General features: G+C 57.9%; 1 protein-coding gene across 1 annotated transcript in view; it reads right to left on the reverse strand.

The window, feature by feature from the left end:
• The window catches only part of MACF1 (microtubule actin crosslinking factor 1), a 146,877-nt gene that overhangs the window by 24,950 nt on the left and 102,203 nt on the right, over window positions 1-19,724 (reverse strand). The window contains exons 58-70 of the mRNA XM_082494162.1: window positions 11,368-11,529; window positions 11,051-11,221; window positions 9,933-10,099; window positions 8,601-8,760; window positions 7,812-8,138; window positions 6,896-6,980; window positions 5,690-5,931; window positions 5,351-5,557; window positions 3,664-3,783; window positions 2,289-2,396; window positions 1,721-1,939; window positions 900-1,103; window positions 85-93 (exon numbers count right to left, since the gene is read on the reverse strand). Coding sequence (XP_082350288.1) covers window positions 85-93; window positions 900-1,103; window positions 1,721-1,939; window positions 2,289-2,396; window positions 3,664-3,783; window positions 5,351-5,557; window positions 5,690-5,931; window positions 6,896-6,980; window positions 7,812-8,138; window positions 8,601-8,760; window positions 9,933-10,099; window positions 11,051-11,221; window positions 11,368-11,529 — 2,181 coding nt within the window. The remainder of the gene's footprint in view (window positions 1-84; window positions 94-899; window positions 1,104-1,720; window positions 1,940-2,288; window positions 2,397-3,663; window positions 3,784-5,350; window positions 5,558-5,689; window positions 5,932-6,895; window positions 6,981-7,811; window positions 8,139-8,600; window positions 8,761-9,932; window positions 10,100-11,050; window positions 11,222-11,367; window positions 11,530-19,724) is intronic.

The raw sequence follows: 19,724 nt of genomic DNA on the forward strand, positions 1-19,724 counted from the left end.
TGGACCAGAAAGAAAAGTCTGGGTGTAAAGTAGGAACAGCCCAAAGGAAGAGCGTAAATGAAGATGTGTGGCGGCGGGGCTTACCTCCGTAATCTGCAATGGTGGGACGCAGTCAACACAAGAATGAAATGGGACCATGTGGGGAGGACGGGCACAGGCAGCAACACACACAGATAACACATTCCACAATGGGAGTGAGAGATGAGACGGGAGGGGGATGTGGGGGGGGGGAAAAACTCGGAGTTAATACAAGTGCAAACCAAGAGAAGTGACTACACAATACAGGAATAAAAAAAAAAATAAAACACCCAGACATGACAAAAACCAACTGTGCTACGGTAACACGGGGTGAAACGAAACGTAACTAGGGGTCATAAACCCTCAGCAGCAGAAAACTCTTCACCCCCTTTCTGGCCTTTGGCACCTACAGCCTCTGCCCCTCCTTGCGTATCTCTGCTCCTGCAGTCACCGACCTTCCATGGAGAAGCCCAGACCCTGGAGGTGCCCGTTACCTCTCCCACACAAAGGATCCCCTGTGCAGGTTTGCTGCACACACAGCTTATCAGAAACGAAACTTATCTCTCCGAGCTCTTCAAAGAGGCTCTCCGGGCCCTTCCAACCTTGGGCGGATGCCAAAACAGCCCCTTTGAATGAACATCATTACTGAGGCTGTAAAAATTTATTACCCTATTTGCTATGTCAAGATTCAACCGCTTTCGCCCCTCCTTTCGCAGCCAGCGCCGAGCGGCAGGAAACTGCCCTGGAGGTGTCTGACCACGCTGCGCCTTTTATAAAGGGTTTTACAGTTGTAACGCTCGGAATAAAACCACGTTTCAAAGCACGTGGCTTCCCCAGGGGACTGCGAGAAGACGACTCGGCTCCTTCGCACCCCAGCGTACCTGGGTGGACTGCGAGACGGCTTCGTCCAGGGCGAGAGCTCGCTGGCACACCTCCTCCTTGATTTTGGCATACATGGCCTCAGCCGTCGAGTATTTTTTCTGCACCATCTCCCCTTCCTCGGGGTTGAGGTCCTTGAGCTGCGGTCCGATTTTCAGCAGCTTGTCGATATGAGGCTTATGTTCGGCGATGGACTCTCTCAGTTGCTAGGGAATAGGAGGGGGGAAAAAAAAACAGATACTTGTTTAGAAATCTATTGAAAGCCGCTGCCTATTTATTTCACGCAACACTCCAAGAGCAGCGATCGTATCTGGTAGCGAACTCCCACCGCCGATTTCTTAACCCAACATCTGCCAAGCACATGGCACTCGGCTCTTCCTAACATGGCCACGGCTCGGCACGTGCCAGCACATCACCCGGCACATCGCCCGGCACGGGTCCTTCCCCGGCACGGCTGGCTCCTGACCCTCCGCACAGCCCCACCCGGGGGGGACACCGCTGAGAAAACCCCCTTTGCAGCTCTCTACCCTAAAAGCACAAAGCAGTTTTCCCTGCCGCAACCAGGCAGGAGATCCGAAGGCAGCCAGGCTCCCTTGGGTGCAATCTGTATTTTAGCAAGAAGTGCTCCAAGTAGCGATTTTCACATGGTACGCTCACGGCACGCTTGTATTACACAGGCAGGATCCCCAAAAAGAAGAGAATGGGGGGAAAAAAAAAAATAAATCAGAAAAATTCTTAAAAAAAACGCCCCTGTGAGCGCTGCGGCTCCGTTTAAGGTAGAGGAACCGATGGTGCAGGAGGTGCAAACGCCGCGTCCTCTTACCCTCATGTCCTCCTGCTGCTGCTTGAGCTGCTCGTGATCGATGGCCGGCGGGGGCAGCTGGGAGATGAGAGCTTGCGTCTCCTCGATCCACGGGTTCAGCTCCTCGTAGGTCTCCCAAAACTGGTTGACCAGGACCTGGGCGCGCTCCAAGCGAGCGTAGCGCTCCGAGTTGAGCTGGCTCACGGCTTCGTACTGCTGCACCAGGGACTCGGTTTTCTCCTAAAAAGAGAGGGAGGAGGGCCGTAGCGAGGGATGGGAAGGGGCCCAGGAGAAGCGCCAGCTGCACGCCGCGAGCTGGAAGAGCGGGAGATGCCTTTGGCGGCCCTTCCACATGCGCGAGCTCTAATTCCAATTAAAGCAGCCTCAGAAACCTCCGCTATCCCCAAACACCGCAATAAAAATACGCACTAAAGGAGAGTAATAAATGTAAAGAGATTTCTGCTAACACTGGTGGGAATTACTAAAGACGGAGTAATTTTACGCTACTTCAGCCCGCGCAAGAGCCGAGCGCTCGCCCCTCGCCCCTCTCCGTCTCCCCCGTCGTAGCAAATAGCAGCGGGAGGCTCACCTGGAGAACAGCTTTTTGTTCCTCCCCGCACGTCCCAAAGATCTCATTGCGTTGGCTGAACAGTTCATCCATAGAGTCTTTGTGCCGGATAATGTCGATGGAAAAAGCCTGCCGAAAGGAAACGGCCAAAGAAAGGAAAAGAAATCAGAGCTGAGCCCAACCTCTCCCCCCAGCCCACCCGCGGGACCCTCCTGCCCGCCCCAGCTGCAGCGGGGCTCAGCGCCGCAGAGACCGCGCAAAACTCAGCACAAGTGTCCCGGAGCAGCCTGAAAACCTGGCTGAAAACGCAGATTACTGCATGTTTCGCTCATGACTCATCTACGTCAAGCCCTCGCTTTCAAAGGTCTAAAAAAGGGCTCTTAAAAGGAGGTATCAGTCAACTTCCACACCCGGGGTCCTCACCGGAGGAAGAGCTCCACCATCCATTCCTTCGCGAACACATTAACCAATAACTTTCCCATTCCCAAAGTCCACACAATTAACAGCAGGAAGCCAAGCCGAGCTCAATTTCACTTAATGCTCGATGTTTCAGTCCCCCTCCCTTATAACAAAGTCTTATTTTTCTTTTCTTTTTTTTTTAAAAAAAAATCCAATAAGCCTGTACGCAGCTCTGATTGCCAAGGCTGGTAAGAGAAGAAAAGGGCCATTTATTTAAAGCGCACGTTCTTTCAGGAATGAGCTCATCTCAAAGATATATATAAAAAAAAAAAAAAACCAACCAAAACCCATCCCAGCGTCTCTTTGTTCCACGTCGGGCTGCCGGGAGGGAAACAAGGAGTCCCCCACCGCAAGGAACAATGAGCAAAAAGCAAAATGTAAAAGCGCCCTCATCAATCAATATACACGTTTCTCTAAACCCTTCCCGCTGCAGGACCGGGCAGAGCTCGCTCCGGCGGCCACGGGGAGAGCCTTCGGAAGGAGCGGCTCTCTCGGGGGCAGTCCGCGGAGGAGCACCCATCCAGCCCTCAACGGCCGCTGCAAAGCTTTCGGCCCCTGCAAACGGACAGGAGGCTTTTTCCTTTAGAAGCCCAACGCTTCATTTCTCTAAATCCTCTTTCTCCCTCATTTTTTTTCCCTTTTACGTTGCGTCTCTCCTGGTGCTCTGGGCTCAGCACCGCAAACCTCTTACAGAGAGGGGGGGGGAGTCTCCCACTCTGGAGCCATTCCAGACCCACCTGGACGTGTCCTGTGCCGCTGCTGGAGGTGCCCCCGCTCTGGTGGGACTGGGGGAGCTCCAGAGGGCCCTTCCAACCCCCACCATTCTGTGACACCCCAGGGTCAAGCTTCCTTTCCCCCTCCCAAACGCCAGCCCCTCACCCAAACCACATCCCTCCTCGCTGCCCGCCCCAGCCCCCGGCAGCGAGCGCGCACGTACCTTCTGCACCTGCAGCTGAGCCGTCGTCTGGTCCTGCTCCAGGCGGATGGGACCCAGAGCCATCAGCTTCCGCTTGGTCTCGGCCACCCAGGCCAGCTCGGCGTCGGCCGCCTGCTCGTACTGGCACACGGGAGAGGACAGGAGGAGCAGGTTAGCGATGGGCAGCCGGGATGGAGCACACGGCAAGTTGGGGATGGTGGGAGACATGGGATGCGGGGGATGAACACCTCGCCTGGGTGTGCGGAGGCAGGGAGGAGAAGGCTGGGATGGGGCAACCACGGTATCCATACGGGCTGGGGGATGAAGGGATGGAGAGCAGCTCTGCTGAGAAGGACCTGGGGCTACTGGTGGATGAAAAGGCGGTCATGAGCCGGCAATGTGTGCTCACAGCCCAGAAAGCCCCCACACCCCGGGCTGCATCCCCCGCAGCGTGGCCAGCAGGGCGAGGGGGGGGATTCTGCCCCTCTGCTCCGCTCTGGGGAGACCCCCCTCAGTGCTGCCTCCAGCTCGGGGGGTCCCCACAGCAGAAGGACACGGAGCTGTTGGAGTGGGGCCAGAGGAGGCCCCGGAGATGCTGGGAGGGCTGGAGCCCCTCTGCTGGGAGGACAGGCTGGGAGAGGTGGGGGGGTCAGCCTGGAGAAGAGAAGGCTCCGGGGAGACCTCAGAGCCCCTTCCAGTGCCTAAAGGGGCTCCAGGAGAGCTGGGGGGGGACTCTGGGTCAGGGAGTGGAGCTATAGGATGAGAGTTTTAAATTCAAAGAGGGAAAATTTAGACTAGATATAAGGAAGAATTTTTTTACAATAAAGGTGCTGAGCCCCTGGCCCAGGTTGCCCAGAGAGGTGGTGTCTGCCCCATCCCTGGAACCATTCCAGGTCAGGTTGGACGGGGCTCTGAGCAGCCTGGTCTAGTTGCAGATGTCCCTGCCCAGGGCAGGGGGGGTGGAGTAGAAGGCCTTTAAAGGTCCCTTCCACCCCAAACTACGCTATGATTCTAAGAAGGGACACTGGGGTGGACACAGGTTTCTGACTGACGCTCCCCTCCGAGAGGAGCGGCCGCCGCCATCCCACAGCTCCTGCAGGTGGTTTTGGGGCACAGAGCATCACCGCACCGCAGATGCTCAGCACAGCGGGGCACGGCGCAGCAGCCACCTTCCTCCACACCCTCCCTGCCCACAGGGAAAGGGACACCTCTTTCACACCATCATTTTGCTCGCGCATTCAGCCCCGTGGAGTCAGCGCTCAGAGCCAGCGAGGGCAGTTATCCACAGTGCCCCGAGCCTCCAGTCCGTGCAGAACAAGCCGTTTCTGAGAGGACTGCTCGCTTGGAACAAATCCCCGAGCTATCACAACAGGGGATGACATTTTTCCAGGTCTGAAAGTCACCTGTCATCGGTTTTGCACCATCTACATCACCCAGGCAAGCGAAAGCTGGATAACACGGCGCTGCCCTGGAGATATCCTCTCCAAACCACACGCAACGGGACGGGTCAGGAACCAGCCCCGCTGCCACACGCCGCCGGTGGGGCCCGCGCGTTTCTTGGCATTCCTGATGGGATTTGGCCCTCCTGCCGGGCTGTGCTTGCCTCCCTCCCACCGCCATCGCGCTGCGCAGGCTGGAGCGGTGCCGAGCCGCTTGCTCCCGCTCTCCCAAGAAAACCCATCAGCCTCCGGCGGGGTGATTAAATTACCTGTTGAGACCTCTGAATAGCAGCATCGATTTCCTCCACCCTCTGCTTGATGGTGTCGCTCACCAGCTTGTAGCGCTCGTTGGTGTCCGACACGAGTTTATCCAGCCCTTCGCGGGCTCGCCAGGGAACCAGCTCCAGGAGAGCTCGGCTCACCTCGTTCACCGTGTCCAGGATGAGCCTGTGCTCCATCACCTCCTTCTTCAGCTCCTGTGGAAGGCACCCACGGACACGTGTCCTCAGCAGCTCTGCAGATGACATCCCTCTCCAGCTCCTCCCCAACCTCTCAAAACTCCCATCCTGACGTCCCCGTCCCCCCGGTGCTGCTCCGCCAGCCCCCACCTTTTGCCTCTGCTGGAACTGGGGTATCTGCTCGCCGGCGGGGGACTGTCCCCCGCTGGAAGCCAACTCGTCTTCCACTTTGCTCATCCAGCTGGTGAGCTCCTCGTGCGTGGACTGGAACTTGGTGGCCAGCTGCCGAGCCTGCTCCAGCGTACGCAGCGCCTTGGAGCTGGCGGCGGTGATGTCCGAATAACGCGTCTTAATTCCATCCAGCTTCTCCTGGATCAGCAACACCTCCTCCCCTGCAAGACAGCAGCGAGGGGCAAATGATGCTGGCGTGGGGGGCTGCAGGAAGGTTTAAGCAGCCACCTGCCCTCCTCCCCCCCGTTTTAAATAGCTGATTTCAGTCTCCCTTTTCTTCACATCGGTGCAACTCAGCACTAGTTTTACAGCCAAGAAGCTGCTCTCAGAGTAGCTGATGTCTTCTACCAGCCAGAGTAATGGCCACCTCCTCCCCGGCACCGGATGGGAGCGTGCTGCGAAGCCCGGCGCTGCCACAAGCCCCGAAGCCGCCACGACTCAGTTCTCAACTAACAAGTCACGGCTCCAAGAAAAAAAAAAAAAGGTCCAGTTCCCTCTTTACTGCTATTTCCGAGAGGACGAGAAACTGCAAGCCAAATTCTTTGTAATCACTCTTCCTGCTACACGGCTCCCACAAGGACAGAGGTCTCTACATCTGCTCCGAGCAGACCACATCTGAAGGAAATGCATCGCCCCGACCCCTCTTCCCACTCATAAACACAAACTCACACCCACGTGGCAACAGCAACAACTGCTCAGTATGGGAAAGCAATATTAGGAAAGGGCTTGGGTGTATTTTTAACCTCTTTCCATGTGATTTAGCAGCTGGATGCAATGAGAAAACCCTCCCTCGCGTCGCAGGGCTGCTCAGCGCTCAGCATCACCGCGCCGGCGGTGGGAATCACCCGCTCACGAAGCTGCGGGGTTGGTATTTTTGGTATTTGGGACCAACCAAGTCCCACCGCGTATTAAGCTGGAGCGCTTGCGGCTCGGCATCCAGGTCTGGATGCAACACAGCTACTTTGGGAGTATCCGAAAGGAAATTAGAGCCGAGGGAGAAGAGCCTCCCCCAAACAACGCATCACTGCAGAGCATGGACTACCCAGGGGAGGCCGTGTGGAGGACGGGGGGCTTCCCAGACCACCCCCCGTCATGGGCCAGAGCGTGCCCAGATCTTGGTGTTACCTGTGGTTTGCTTCAGGAGAGCTTGCCCGTTTCTAATGGCTTGGTCCACGTTCTTCTTCCTGTTCACGATTTCCTCGTTCAAAGCCTGGAGAGAAAGGCAGACCGTGGTTACCCTCCTGCAGGCGGATCCCCGCGTCCTGCCGGCCAGAGATGCTACGGAGAGCACGAGCTGCTCCTACCGAGCACGGGAAGGGTGGCCAACAGATCCGATACTTGTCCAGCCATCCTTCTCCTGCTACGGGACTTAGTGGGACTTCCGGGACCCAAAAGCTCAAATCTTCGAGCAAACCCATCCCGTCCCGTTGGATATGGAACAAATTGCCCCGAGGAGCTGTGGCTGCCCCATCCCTGGAGGTGTTCAAGGCCGGGTTGGATGGGGCTTGGAGCAACCTGGGCTGGGGGGAGGTGGCCCTGCCCAGGGCAGGGGGGTGGGACTACATCGTCTTCAAGGTCCCTTCCAACCTAAACCATTCTGTGATGCTACGCTATGTGCTACCAAAGAACTTGCCCTTGTATTAGACGTAACCTCACTCTTGCAAAGAGCTCGCCCGGCCCCCAGGGAGAGGAAGCAGACGGCTTCCTCGGTGGCCGGTCCGGCTCGGGAAACCCACCGGGCTTTTCAAGCTTTCATTCTCAGAAACAGCATCCAGCCTTCTAAAGGCACGGGGTGGCCAAGCTTGCTCAGACATTGTTCAAACGAATCATTTGAAGTTTCTCCCCCCCCCCCCGGGAAACCCATTTTTGGGGCCACAATTATTGTTTTCAACACATGAAACCTCTTTACACTTCTCCGAGCTTAGAAGGGAACCAGCCGTGGAATGAGCTTTGCAAAATTAAAGTCAGACCAGAAACAAAAATAAAACCAGATAAACGCAACAAAATAAACAACATAAACATGGAAGAAAATGGAAAATACCAGCTGGTCGGCGTGCTGCTTCTGCAGGACGTCCCGTTTGTAATCCTTTACGGATACCGAGCCGAGCTTGTCCTCGACCTCAGCCAGCCAGTTGAGCACTTCCACCTCCTCCTCCCCAAAGAGCCTGGCGTTAGACAGCGCCTGATCCAGCAGCGCTGCCTTCCGGCAGCACCGGTCGTGGACCTCGCCGTAGCGGGTCTGCAGAGAGTCTAGCTTCTCTGCCAGCAGCCTCCGCTCGGCGGCACAGCTCAGGGAGGAGAGGGACTGCCCGACACCGACCGCCCGAGACACGTCGGCCGCGTGGCTTTCTATCTCTTCCTCTAGAGCCTGAATGCCGGGAGGATAAAATGGACAACAGAAAGGAAAATGAGTGAAAAAATGGATTTAAAAAAAAAAAAACCAAACAAACCAAAACGAAACCAAAGAAACACAACATAAAAGGGAAAACGGAAACAATGAATGCAACTGAAGGGATGAAGGAGGCACGAAACCCACCCGCGAACGGGCAAACTGCATCAAAAATAAGAAAGGTTTAAAAGAAACACAAGAACAGGAATGGTTCTTCTATCCGGAGCCAGACACATCCGCTGCGAAGTGCAAAGACAGTTTAATGCTTCCCCACACCGGTGGGTTGGGGTTCGCAGCCTCCTCCGGCCATAAAGCAGCCCGGACGACTCCTCCAACACCTGCTGGTGCCAACCCCCCCTCGCCGTGGCACAACCACCCACCTGAGTGGGACCCGCCCCCAACCACCTCCGCCAGCAGCTCCCGGTCGCGCACGGGTCCTACCTTGTGCCGACTGATCTGCTGCTGGATTTTGGCAGTCTGGGTACCGATGGGCTCCGAGTTGGCCAGTTTCTTCTCCGTCACCGACAGCCAGTCTGACACGGGCTCCGTGGTTTCGTGGAACTGTTTCGCCAGGACCAGGATGTCCTCCAGCTGCTTCTGCCTATAGTAAGGAATAAACCACTAAGGAGCAGCTCCCCCTTGGAGCCAGGCATGGGAAACAGCTTCGAGTATTAGGAAGGGGGAACCAAAGTCTTATCACTCTCTACAACTACCTGACAGGAGGGTGTAGAGGAGTGGGGGCTGACGTCTTCTCCCCGGTGACAAGTGATAGGACGGGAGGAAACGGGTTCAAGTTATGCCAGGGGAGGTTTAGATTGGATATTAGGAAAAATTTTTTCACCGAAAGGGTTATCAAACATTAGAAAAGGCTGCGCAGGGAGGGGGTGGATTCACCATCCCTGGAGGTGTTTAAAAAAAGGGTTGGTGTGGTACTTGGGGACACGGTTTAGAAGTGGTTGTGTCAGGGTGGGTTAATGGTTGGACTTGATGATCTTAAAGGTCCCTTCCAACCTCAGCGATTCTATGATTCTATGAAAGCAGCCCTGTTCTGAGCAAGGTGAGACACCGTGGCAGGCAAGCTGCAAAGGCAAACACAAAAAGCAACGTGGGGAAACTGCAAAATAAGCTTCATCCTGCAGCTGCGCCTTTAGGGGCCAGTTTGCCCCCCGGGGAAGGCGGTGGAGAGGCTGCCCCTTTGTGCTGCTTCTCTTCCATTCCTATCGCTATCTCGGAGCTCCTCCGATGTGCTCAGCTCATGCCCGGGCTCTCGGTGTTTCAGAGCTGCTAAACTTCTGTTCAAAGACAGCCCAGCGGCGGTACGAGTCCTAGATGGACAGTCCATCTAGTTGGCAGTGATTTAAACCACTGGGAGGGTCAAATCTGACCCTCCGAAGTGACTTTATAACCTCAAATATCAGCTTAAGTAGCAACAAGCGACTCATAAATGAGATTCAGGCAGCAGAAAGGTGTCAACAGGATGTTGCCGCTAAAGCTAAATGCTAACGCTTAAAGGAATAAAAATAACATCCATCCCCTGCAGGGAATTTATTTAATCTGAGCTCTTCCCTGCCATTGTAAACCACTGCTATCAACTTCAGCTCCCAAACAGGCTTTGATTTCTCATGTTTTCCAGCTGTTTCCGCGTTTCCAGGATGTAGCTGCACAGAAATCGCCGCCAGCTCCCCACGTGTGGTAACCCCAAGCTCCGGGCCACCGTGAATGGCGGGACGAGCTGGCCCCCTGGTTTTTGGCCGGCAGACCAGCCCCTCTCACCTGCCGGCCGCTCTGCCCAGCAGCCCTGCCCAGCGGCGCTCCAGGCTCTCCAGCTGCCCCACGATCTTCTCCCGATCCGCCGGCTCGGCCGACTGCGCAATCCTGCCGCCCTCCGCTTGGATCATCTCGACGGTGGCTTTGCGATCGTCCAGGAGACGCTGGAGCAGCTTTAGCATCAGCAGCGAAAGAAAGGAGGATAAAAGTTACCAGATTGGATCGGCAGAACCTCTTCTGGCCCTCGGAGAGATCAAATCTCTAATTGTGGCTGAAAATTGTGGCACGGGGCTGAGGCCAAAGCCAGCCCAGCGGGACAGCCTCTGCCATCAAAACCAGTTAAAAAAAAAAATAATAATAATATAATAATATGCTTTAACTTTTGGTCAGCCCTGAAGTGGCCAGGCAGTTGGACGAGATGATTATTGTAGGTCCATTCCAACCGAAATATTCTATTCTATTCTAAAAGAGATTCAAAGCACTTCTGTGCCAGAGAGGTTTTCAGAGACTTCCCCATCACCCCCTCCCGAAACTTATCAAGATCAAGTTTTTAAATTTGCGCTTTAAATAAATTTGCTCTTCAAAGTCTCGATACCTCGGACCAAGCCTCGGTAAGAACCCATTTCTGAAACGGTTTACCACGACCACGCTTGAACTTTCATCCGCCTGCTCAGCAGGGCAGGCGCCGACCCAGGCTGTTATCTCTGCAAACACCGGCACGCCTCGGGTCGCTTCTCACTATTTGTACATTCGTTTTGTCCAAATACCCAAACCGGTACCTCCAACACCAGCTTGCTCCTGACGCAGCAGAATTACCAGCACAAACAAAACTTCAGGCTGGAAAAACACGGCCGACCAGCAAAACCAGCAGCAAACTTCAAGAGGCGGTGGGACAATAAAGTAACGCTGGCGATTTAGACGACGGCGGTAGCGAGTGTGGGCAAAGGAGCTGCCTGTTTATTACATTAGGATGTGGGGAACCAGTAGAAGAGCCACCACGAAAGAAGCAGGCTTGTGTACGTCCCAGCTACGCCTGACCTGTTACAGCCGGACCTCCAAAACGTTGTCTGGCTGTCCAGAGCTCCCCTTCCCATCAAGCCAACACTTACCCTGTGCTCGCTCACCTTCTGCTCCTGGATCTGGGCTTTCACCACCTTGTACTCTGCGGAAGGAGGTTTCTGGTTGGAGATGAGCTCCTCGGTGTCCGTCAGCCAGCTCAGCAACGGCTCCAGGGCGTCCTGAAACTTCCCGCAGTGCAACAGGGCCTCTTGCAGCTGAGCAACTCTTTGGGCCACCTGCACCCCAAACACAACCCCATGGCACGGTCAGGCTGGTGACGCATCAACGTTGGAGGCTCAGCTCCCTGTTGACGACCCCCTTCTTCCCCCAGACCCCAATGGGGCCAAGAAAAGCCACTTACAGCCTCTCCCCACGCTCTCACCTTCTTGTTGAGGGTGTTCCAACGGGTGTTGATTTCTTCCATGTCATGCTCCAGCCCTTGGACGTCACAGTTTTTCCCGGCGCTTTGGATGAGTCCTTGACCAACTCCATTGACTTGCTGTAGTTTTAGCTGGAGAGGATCCACTTGCTCCTTCTGGAACAGCTGGGGATGGGAAGGGTGGGAGAGAAAAGGTATTTATAACCCGTGAGCTGCTCTTACAGCCCCTCCAGCGTTCAGCAGATAACGACACCCTTTCTTCTCCAGAGAAGATGCGGCAGTTACTTGCACTGATTTTATTAGAGTTGTGCAAGTTTGGCTGAACTCCCTCGCCCGGACCCGGTAACACATCGCAGGCGTTTACTGGTGTGGAGCACAGCTCAGGATTTATACGCATCAACCTCTGCTTTTAAATGGGTAAATCCCCTCTTTCCAAGCACCAGAGGGAGGCGGAGAGAGCAAACTGGGGAAGAAATGAGAACATAGGCTCCGGTCAGCCGTCAGCTTGGGAAATAATGCTCCTGGGGAAAAACCCAAAGCAATTCTCACAGCGATGCTATTGCGAACGGAGACCTGACATCACATGAGTGGTGTTAACCACGAAATTACAGACACGGAGAAGCTAGCTGTATTTCGAAAGACAAAGGCAATAGGCAATTAATGTGCTAGTCGTTTACCGCACCGCATATTTGGCATGGTCCTGCCTGGGAATCCTGTGGGGAAAAGCTTTTTAAACCAAACCCCATTTGATAGGGAAGGGGGAGGAGAGCGAATGAAGCTCCCCATTGTAAAGAGAGGCAGCAGGGAAAATCCTGTTTCCGCAGAGGAGATAAGTGCTCTTTATCAGAGCTGTGGATCTGCTGTAACCACCCGTGCAGGGTCCCTCTCCGGCACTGCTGCGGCGGCCGCACTGCCCGGTCCCGAGGGACGAGGCAATCCCCATCGCCAATAGCCCAAGCTCCCCACCCCAAAAAAAGGGACTGGAGTCCTTCATGGCGTCCCCTGGTTGCTTGGACCACGAGCCCATGCAGAGCACAGGTCACCCCGCAGCCAGCGCCGGGCAGGATGAGAGCCTTTGGCCCTGTCGCAACGTTTTCTCTTTGGAAAGCGGTGGGGACGGCAGCCAGCCGCCTGCTTTCTCAAGCGTGCCTCCTCCTCCTCCTCCTCCTCCTCCTCCTCCTCCTCCTCCTCACGTGCCTGAGAATATACGGACACCGACAGCATCGAAAAATTCCTGCTCGGGTGCCAGATCTCTCCCAGCAGAGCAGCGGCTCCCGGATGGATGGCACAGCTCTCCGGACCCAACAATTGCTTTTACCTCCGAAGGAACACGAGGCAGGCAAAAAAACCAACCCAAACACACCGAAAACCCCAAACGCACAGCAAAAAAGTTCCCAGCCTGAGCAAGAGGAGCTGCCTCGACTTCCTTTGCCCCATTTCCAAAGAAAAAGCCGTTCCTTCTCGCCGGAGCTCAGCTCCCCGAGGGCAGGGAGGCATCACTCCGGGACGGGGAGCGAAGGCAGCGCTGGCAGACATTATCCAGAGCTGTTTGCTCAGGAGGAATTATGCCACGGTTATAAGAATTACACGGTGACGTGAAATCACCGACTCTCCGACTGCTCCTCCTGTTACTGTTTATATATGGAGTTGGCTGTCAGAGCCGCCAAACCCACAGAAGGCCCGGGCTGATACGTCTGGCACGCCGGGCTGCGTCCCGGCCCTCCGCACGCCGCGGAAACAAACTCCGGGGCTTCGAAGCGGGCGGGCAGGGAGGGAACCCCCGCAGAAATCCCGGCTGCCAGACCCCCGTACCGGCAACACCGGAATCGGTGCAGCCCGAGAACGCGCCACCGCGCTTATTATACAAAGATAATCACGCTAATGGCCCGAGGAGCGAACACGCCGAACACGCTTGTTTTTCTCTGCTCGTGAAGGATTCCAGCGATTTAGTTCATTAACCCGACCGTGACTCAGCTTTGAAACAAATATTTAAGGTACACCCTTTGCCGGGGCAGGGAAAGGCGCAGAGCGAGGAGAGCGCGGGGTCCTGCCCGGGCGGAGCGGCTGGACAGACATCTTGGTGAGCAGGAGGACATCTGCTCCACCACATCTCCTCCTCCTTCTCTTCCTCCTCCTCCTCCAGAAACGCTTCCCAAAGCATCCCCCCGCTTTCTGCTTCCCTCGTCTCCCTCCTCAACCCCACCGCTGCCGAACGCGGAGCCCGGCCCTGCGCTGGGAGCCCGGCCCTGCGCTGGGAAGAGAAGAACCGGCATCGCCCCAGGGCGGCCCCGGAGCCACCAACACCTCTGAGGACGTTGGAGCAAGGGGAAGATTTATGGGGTTAACCAGCAGGGACGCCGCACGTAAAGCAAGAGTTTCACCAACGCGGACACGCTGACACCAAAGCGGTGAATTTCGGACAAAAGCAGTGAATTTCAGACAACAGACGTACAAGGGCAAGAACCCGATGGCTTTTTCTCCACGCTAACGTCCTCAGCGGGTGCCCCAGCCCGTGCTCACATGGACCCCCCCAAGCGAACGCGTCTCGCCAAGCCCCTCCACGTGCAGCGCTCGAACGGGCGGCACAGCCCAAAGGATGAGTAATTGCTACCGAATCGGGATTTTGGGCGCTGACTAACTTCTGATGTCTCCTTAGTGATATTTCTCCTCATCCAGATGGCAGTAAATCAGCGCTCGGCTGTGGGAACTCTACCGCCGAGGTCTCTCCAGGCGAAAGCCGCTAGCACGGCACAGTAAAGCAAATCCCCAAATGCCAGAGAGAACTGGAGCCCCTTCCCGCGCGCGTTCAGAGCCTCAGCACCTTATTGCTCGCTTAAAAAGCTACGGAAAACGGTGACTGCACAGGACAGGAATGATTTGCACTTAATTTGTTTTACAGGATTCTCTCTTCCCGATATATTTTCTGCTTCAAAGATGGGAACCACCCCGCCGGGATCTGGCCAGAAGGTTTTTCCAAAGTCTGTGATTTACATCTGAGTGACCATAATGTACTTTAATAAGCCAAAAAAGTTTAAGACAATAGTTTAGGTCATCAAGCAGCAATAGTCTTTTGTCTCTCCTACTTATAAAAACAGACAATTCCCCCCCCTGAATTTTTTTGCCTGCCAAATTCAAGCCGAACTCAGGAGGGAGAAGGCCCTTTCAGAGCCCGAACCCGCAGACCGTGGCCGTGCGTGGCCGAGTGGGCTCCCGCCTCCCACCCACCCCGCAAGTGCAAAATAAAGCCATTTCTGCGCCTGAGCAACAAATACCTCGTTATCTGGAACGAATCCGTCTGGTAGAGCAGGAGGCCCTTCTGCGACGAGAGCGGTGGCGGGAGGTCCCTCCGTGCCCGTAGGCACCTCTCCCTCGCCGGGCGCTGGGGACGGGGCACCCCCGGGGTCGGGGGGACGGAGGGTGTCCCCCGGCACAGCCCCCGGGAGGGTTTGTGCGGTGGGTGCTGCGGCGGAGGGTGCTCCCGGCAGCTCTGGGGTGGTGGGACCCTCCCAGGGGGGTGGGAAGGCAGAGGGGGGACCCTCCATGCCCGGCGGTATGGAGGCACTGTCCCAAGCTGCCACCTCTGCTGCGGGTGCTCTCGCAGTGGGGTCACCCTCCAAAGCCGGTGCTTCGGTGGACAGGTAATCCAGGATGGGCGGCACAACCATGTTGGCAAAGTCATCTGTATCCCCCAAGGCCACTACTGGCCCCACTGCTGCCAGGGGTGCAGGGCCACCACCAAGATCCCTGATGTCGGAGATGAGTGGGTCGGCCACTTGTGGTGGCACAGTGGCAACAGGCACATCAGCAAACGGCGGTGGAGCATCCAGAAGCTCTTCCACTGCCAAGGGCACGGCAGTGGTGGTGGCATCTGGAGATGGGTGCTCAGTACATGGTTCCTCAGCATCCATGGTAGGATCCCCAGTGGCTGGTAGCATCTCCTGAGCCTGGGGCTCTGGGACAGCCACATCGCCTGGTGCTGGTGTGTCAACTGGAGCACAAAGCCCCCCAACATCCCATGGGATGGCATCGGGAGCAGGCTGCCCCACAATGGGCAACGTGCTGGGAAGGTCTTCTGGGGTGGTTGGGCTGGCATCATGTGGGACCCCCTCACCCAGCACCATGGCACGGCACCGTGCCGCCAGCTGGTCCTCCCAACCACAGGCAAATAGCAAGTCCAGGTCTCCTGGCTGGAGGATGGCTGCCGGTGCCTCCCCGTGTGTGACAGCCACCTCCACGGGGGACCCCTCGGCATGGGCAGCCCCTTCCAGAGCCAGGCCTTGGCCCATGGGAACTGCTTCCCATGGGAGGTCCTCAACTGTCGCAGGGGACATCGTCTGAGGCTCAGAGCCCGGCTCTGATGCAGAGCCGGTGTGGAAAGGTAGCAGAGAACCACAGTGAGCATCCCCACTTTCTGCCAGATGACTCTGGCCCTCAGCTCCATCACTCTCTGATCCCAAATCTGTGGCTTCATCCTCAGAAACCAATTCTGGGACATCCCAGTTGGCAAGCTCAGTCCTTCCAGGCAGGAGGTGATGTGTCCCAAATGGACCCATCCCCTCAACGCCGGCCTCATTGTGCTGCATGGGAGACCCCAGCTCCTCTGCCACTGGGTCAGGAGCTGGGGGCTGGCAGGGGGACAGCCCAGCCGGGGACACTTGGCCAGCACTGGTCTCCTCAGGAAGCTGCGATACTTCCCCATCGGGGACCAGCAAGTCTTGATTATCTTCACCCCACCCCACCGGAGCACTGAGGAAACCAGCTTCTTCAAAGCCAGAAGCCGGACACGCGCCTGTCTCAGGAGATGGCATCCCACCAGCCACCAGCACCGCCACAGCACAACTGCCCATGAGCTCCAGGTCCACCAGCGGGTCAGGTTCACCCTCCTCCGCTGGTGCCGGAGAGCACTGCCGGAGGGAGCCCGGCCCTGCCGTGGCCACAGGGCTGGGTGAGACCCCTCCGTCCGAGTCCGTCGGAGTGACGGCCGAGGTGTCCCTTTCTGAGAAGGGCTCTGTCGCCGGCTCCAGTGTGCTCAGCACCTGCGAACTGCAGGTGACATCAAAGTCCTCCAGATCCGACACCACGGCAGAGTCCGAAGCACTGATGTCCAAAGGGGCCCTACGCTGACACGCTTCCACTGCTGCCCCGGCCAGTTTGGCCGAATCTGGGTCCAGCCCCTCCGAATCCATCGGGGAGACCTGAACCTCCAGGCAGTCAGGGATGGCCCCATCACCCTCGTCCTCGTTCAGGCACTGCTCTTCCAGCTCCAGGAACATCTGCACCGAGTCCGTGTCGGACAACGCAGGGCCGGCGGGGCTGGCCGAGCGCTCCAAACTCGGAGCAAAGTCCTCAGCCTCGCACTGCACCGCCGTGTCCTCAGTACAGCACGCGCTGCCAGCGAGGGGGCTGCTGGCACCCCCCGGGGACGCGCAGGACCGAGAGGTTCCCGGGCTGGGGGCAGAGCAGTCTGCCGGAGCAGCAAATTGTTCCCTTTCTTCAGAAATGTCTGCCAAGCAACAGCTCTTCTTCTCCTCTGCCACCAGAACAGCCTTTCCTCTCTCTGACAGCGTCGCCTCCTCCCACTCCTCCATCATCACCCAGCGCTCGTCCTCCTCAAACCTCAGCTCAGACTCCGTTTTCTCCCTGAGATTGGAGGTGATGAGAATATCCAGTCCCGCATCCAGCAGCTCTTCGCTAAGGCACGGAGAGAGGTTGACGTTCTCCACCGTACAGTCCGACTCGGAGGCCTCCAGGGTCTCCTGGTGCCCATCGCTGAGGCTTCCCTTGATGAAATTCTTCCTGGCTCGGGGCCAGGTGGCACTAGGGAGCCGGCGAGCCCTGGCTAGGTCCCCAACACGACCGCGACCGTCACTGGCGTTCAGCAGGCTCTGGCGCTCATCCCGGGGTCCGCCGTAGCCATCTGCGCCAAACTGCTTGGCCGTCAGAGCCTCCGTCGTGCCGGATGACTTGGATACGTGCTCCAAGGTGAGAGACTCGGACATGGGCTCGCCATGGTCGGGCTGGCCCGGGCACTCGGTAAGCATGGCACTCGACTCCCGCTTATCCCGCAGGGAAGGGTTGGAGGCACCCGCTTCCGACACCTCGCTCAGTGAAGCCCCCATCCTTTCGGCAAATTCGGTGAAGTTCGGCGGCATGAAGGATTTCCATGACCGCCGGTTGACGTTCTCCTTCCTCTCGGGGTTTGGTCGTCTCCTTGGCGGAGCCGGTGCCGGTTTGGAGACGTCGCTGCTGAGCTTTAGCGCGTCGAAGATGACTCGCTCGTCCAACTTCTTCGTTTCTGGCGCCCTGGACTCAAAGACGTTGGCAGCTCCCAGGGTCCCGTTGCTGGATATGGTGCTGCCGTCCCCCTTGCCGAGGGTGCTCTTGGAAAGCTGGTTGAGCTTTGATCCCTGATCAATTTGCTCATTAATTCTCATCGTGTCGTATATCGACCTCTGGGGCACGTAGCAATCCTCTATATAACCATCCTCCTCCTCACCCTTCCCCAGGCAAGTGCGGTTCTGCCGTAAACAGTCTGGCCGGCTCAGTGGTTTGCCCATGCTCTCGTCCTTACGGATGACGAAACCGCCCCGGCAACCTTTCGCCCGCCACCGCAGGAAGCATCACACGGCCAGCAGGTCCCAAACCCGCCGTGGCAGGCTTTAATCCCAAAGCAGCGATGCTACGGGGACGGGAGGGTGCGCCGGCAGCACCACGCCGGCTCAGCAGCCTGACCGGCGGTCCTGAGCGGCGCAACAATCCATCTCACACCCCCCCCCCGAATCCCCCTAAAAAAAACCCCCATCCATCAGCAAAAAACATCCAAATCCGACAGCTTCGATAAAATATTCCAAATCGCCGCTTTGCGATAGAAACGGCAGAAGAGTTTGAAGCTCTTAAATTATCCCGTCTGTCCTTCTTTACTAACAAAGGCACTGCTTGTCCCGGCTGCTCACGTACGGCAGCCCGAGCGGCGAGCGGCTCCTCGCATTTTCCGCCCAGCTCCGCGTCCCGTGGAAGTCCAGCTGGTCTGAATTAGCCTCTCCCCCCGACTCTCGTGTTTTCATTTGAACGGAGCTTGTCAGCGGATATTCGTGCAAGTTTAAACACAGGAAGTTCTTCATTCAGGGCAAACTCCGAGGTTTCCTGTCTCAAAAACATGATGGCATTGTTGTTCCCGTTCACCCCGCCGCGACGCGCTTGGGGCCGCCGAACCCCTAAAATCCAACCGGTTGCCGCGCCGGCGGTCGGGACTGCGCCGCCGATGGTGGAAGGTTGTGGTGGAAGGTTGCTGCTGGGTCTTGGCTTGCCTTTTTTTTTTTTTTTTTCCTCCCTCTTTCTCCCCAGGAAAAAAAAAATAAATTGGCTATAAAACGCATCCAAAAATGGCAAAGGGACGGAGCGGCACGAAATCCCCCAAGTTGCCGGGAGCCGACGGAGGGGGGGGGCGAGCAGCCGCGGCTGGAGGCTGCTGCTGCTTCCTCCTCCTCCTCCTCCTCCTCCTCCTCCCCCTCCCGGCCCCTCTCGCACTAACTTTCCCGGCGGCCGGTGACGGGCTGCGGCGGCTCCGCACCTCCGGGCGGCCCGGCCATGGCGTAAGGGGGGGGGGGGGGGGGAACCGGGGGAGGGCCGGTCCCCGCGGCGAGGGGACACAGACAGACAGACACACAGACAGACACACACCGACACCGGGGCCGCCCTCCTTCTCCCCCCCCACCCCCCCCAACCCCCCGCCGCTCTCCTCGTCCCCCTTTTGTGCTCGGCTCAGCGGCCGGGCCGGGGGCGGGGGGGTCCGCGTCGCCCCCGCGGGCAGCCCCCGGCCGGCGCGGCGGGATGCATGGCGCGCCCGGGCCGCCGCTGCCGCCTTCCTCCTCCTCCTCCTCCTCTTTCTCCTCCTCCTCCTCCTCCTCCTCCGCCGCCGCCGCCCGCGCTCCTTCCCGCCGGCGGAACAAAAGGCCGAACCGCACAGGCCGCCGCCGCCGCCGCCCGCCCCGGCCCCGCTGCCGCCGCCGCCGCTCGCCGCCAGCCCCGGGCTCCCGCGGCGCTGCCAGCCCCGGCGGAGGGCGGGGGGACGGGGGGCGGCACCGCGGGGCGGAGCGGGGCGGGAGCAGCGGGGCCGCCTCCTCCCCCGGGGCGACTCCATCCCTTCCACCCCCTCCCCGAGCCCCCCCTCCCCCATCACCGGGGATACCGGGGGAGGGGGGGGCGAGGATGGGGAAGGGGGGGGGGCTCCGTTGCCGGCGGCAGCCCCGGGCTGGCCCCTTCCCCGCCCCGTCGGGGCTGGCCCCTCCTCCGGGGGGAGGCGGCAGCCCCCGACAAAGAGCAGCAACGCCCTGTGCTCGGTAGTGGCGGCGGCGGCGGCT

This window comes from Vanellus vanellus, assembly GCF_965231255.1.
Source record: "Vanellus vanellus genome assembly, chromosome: 22".
Taxonomy (NCBI): domain Eukaryota; kingdom Metazoa; phylum Chordata; class Aves; order Charadriiformes; family Charadriidae; genus Vanellus; species Vanellus vanellus.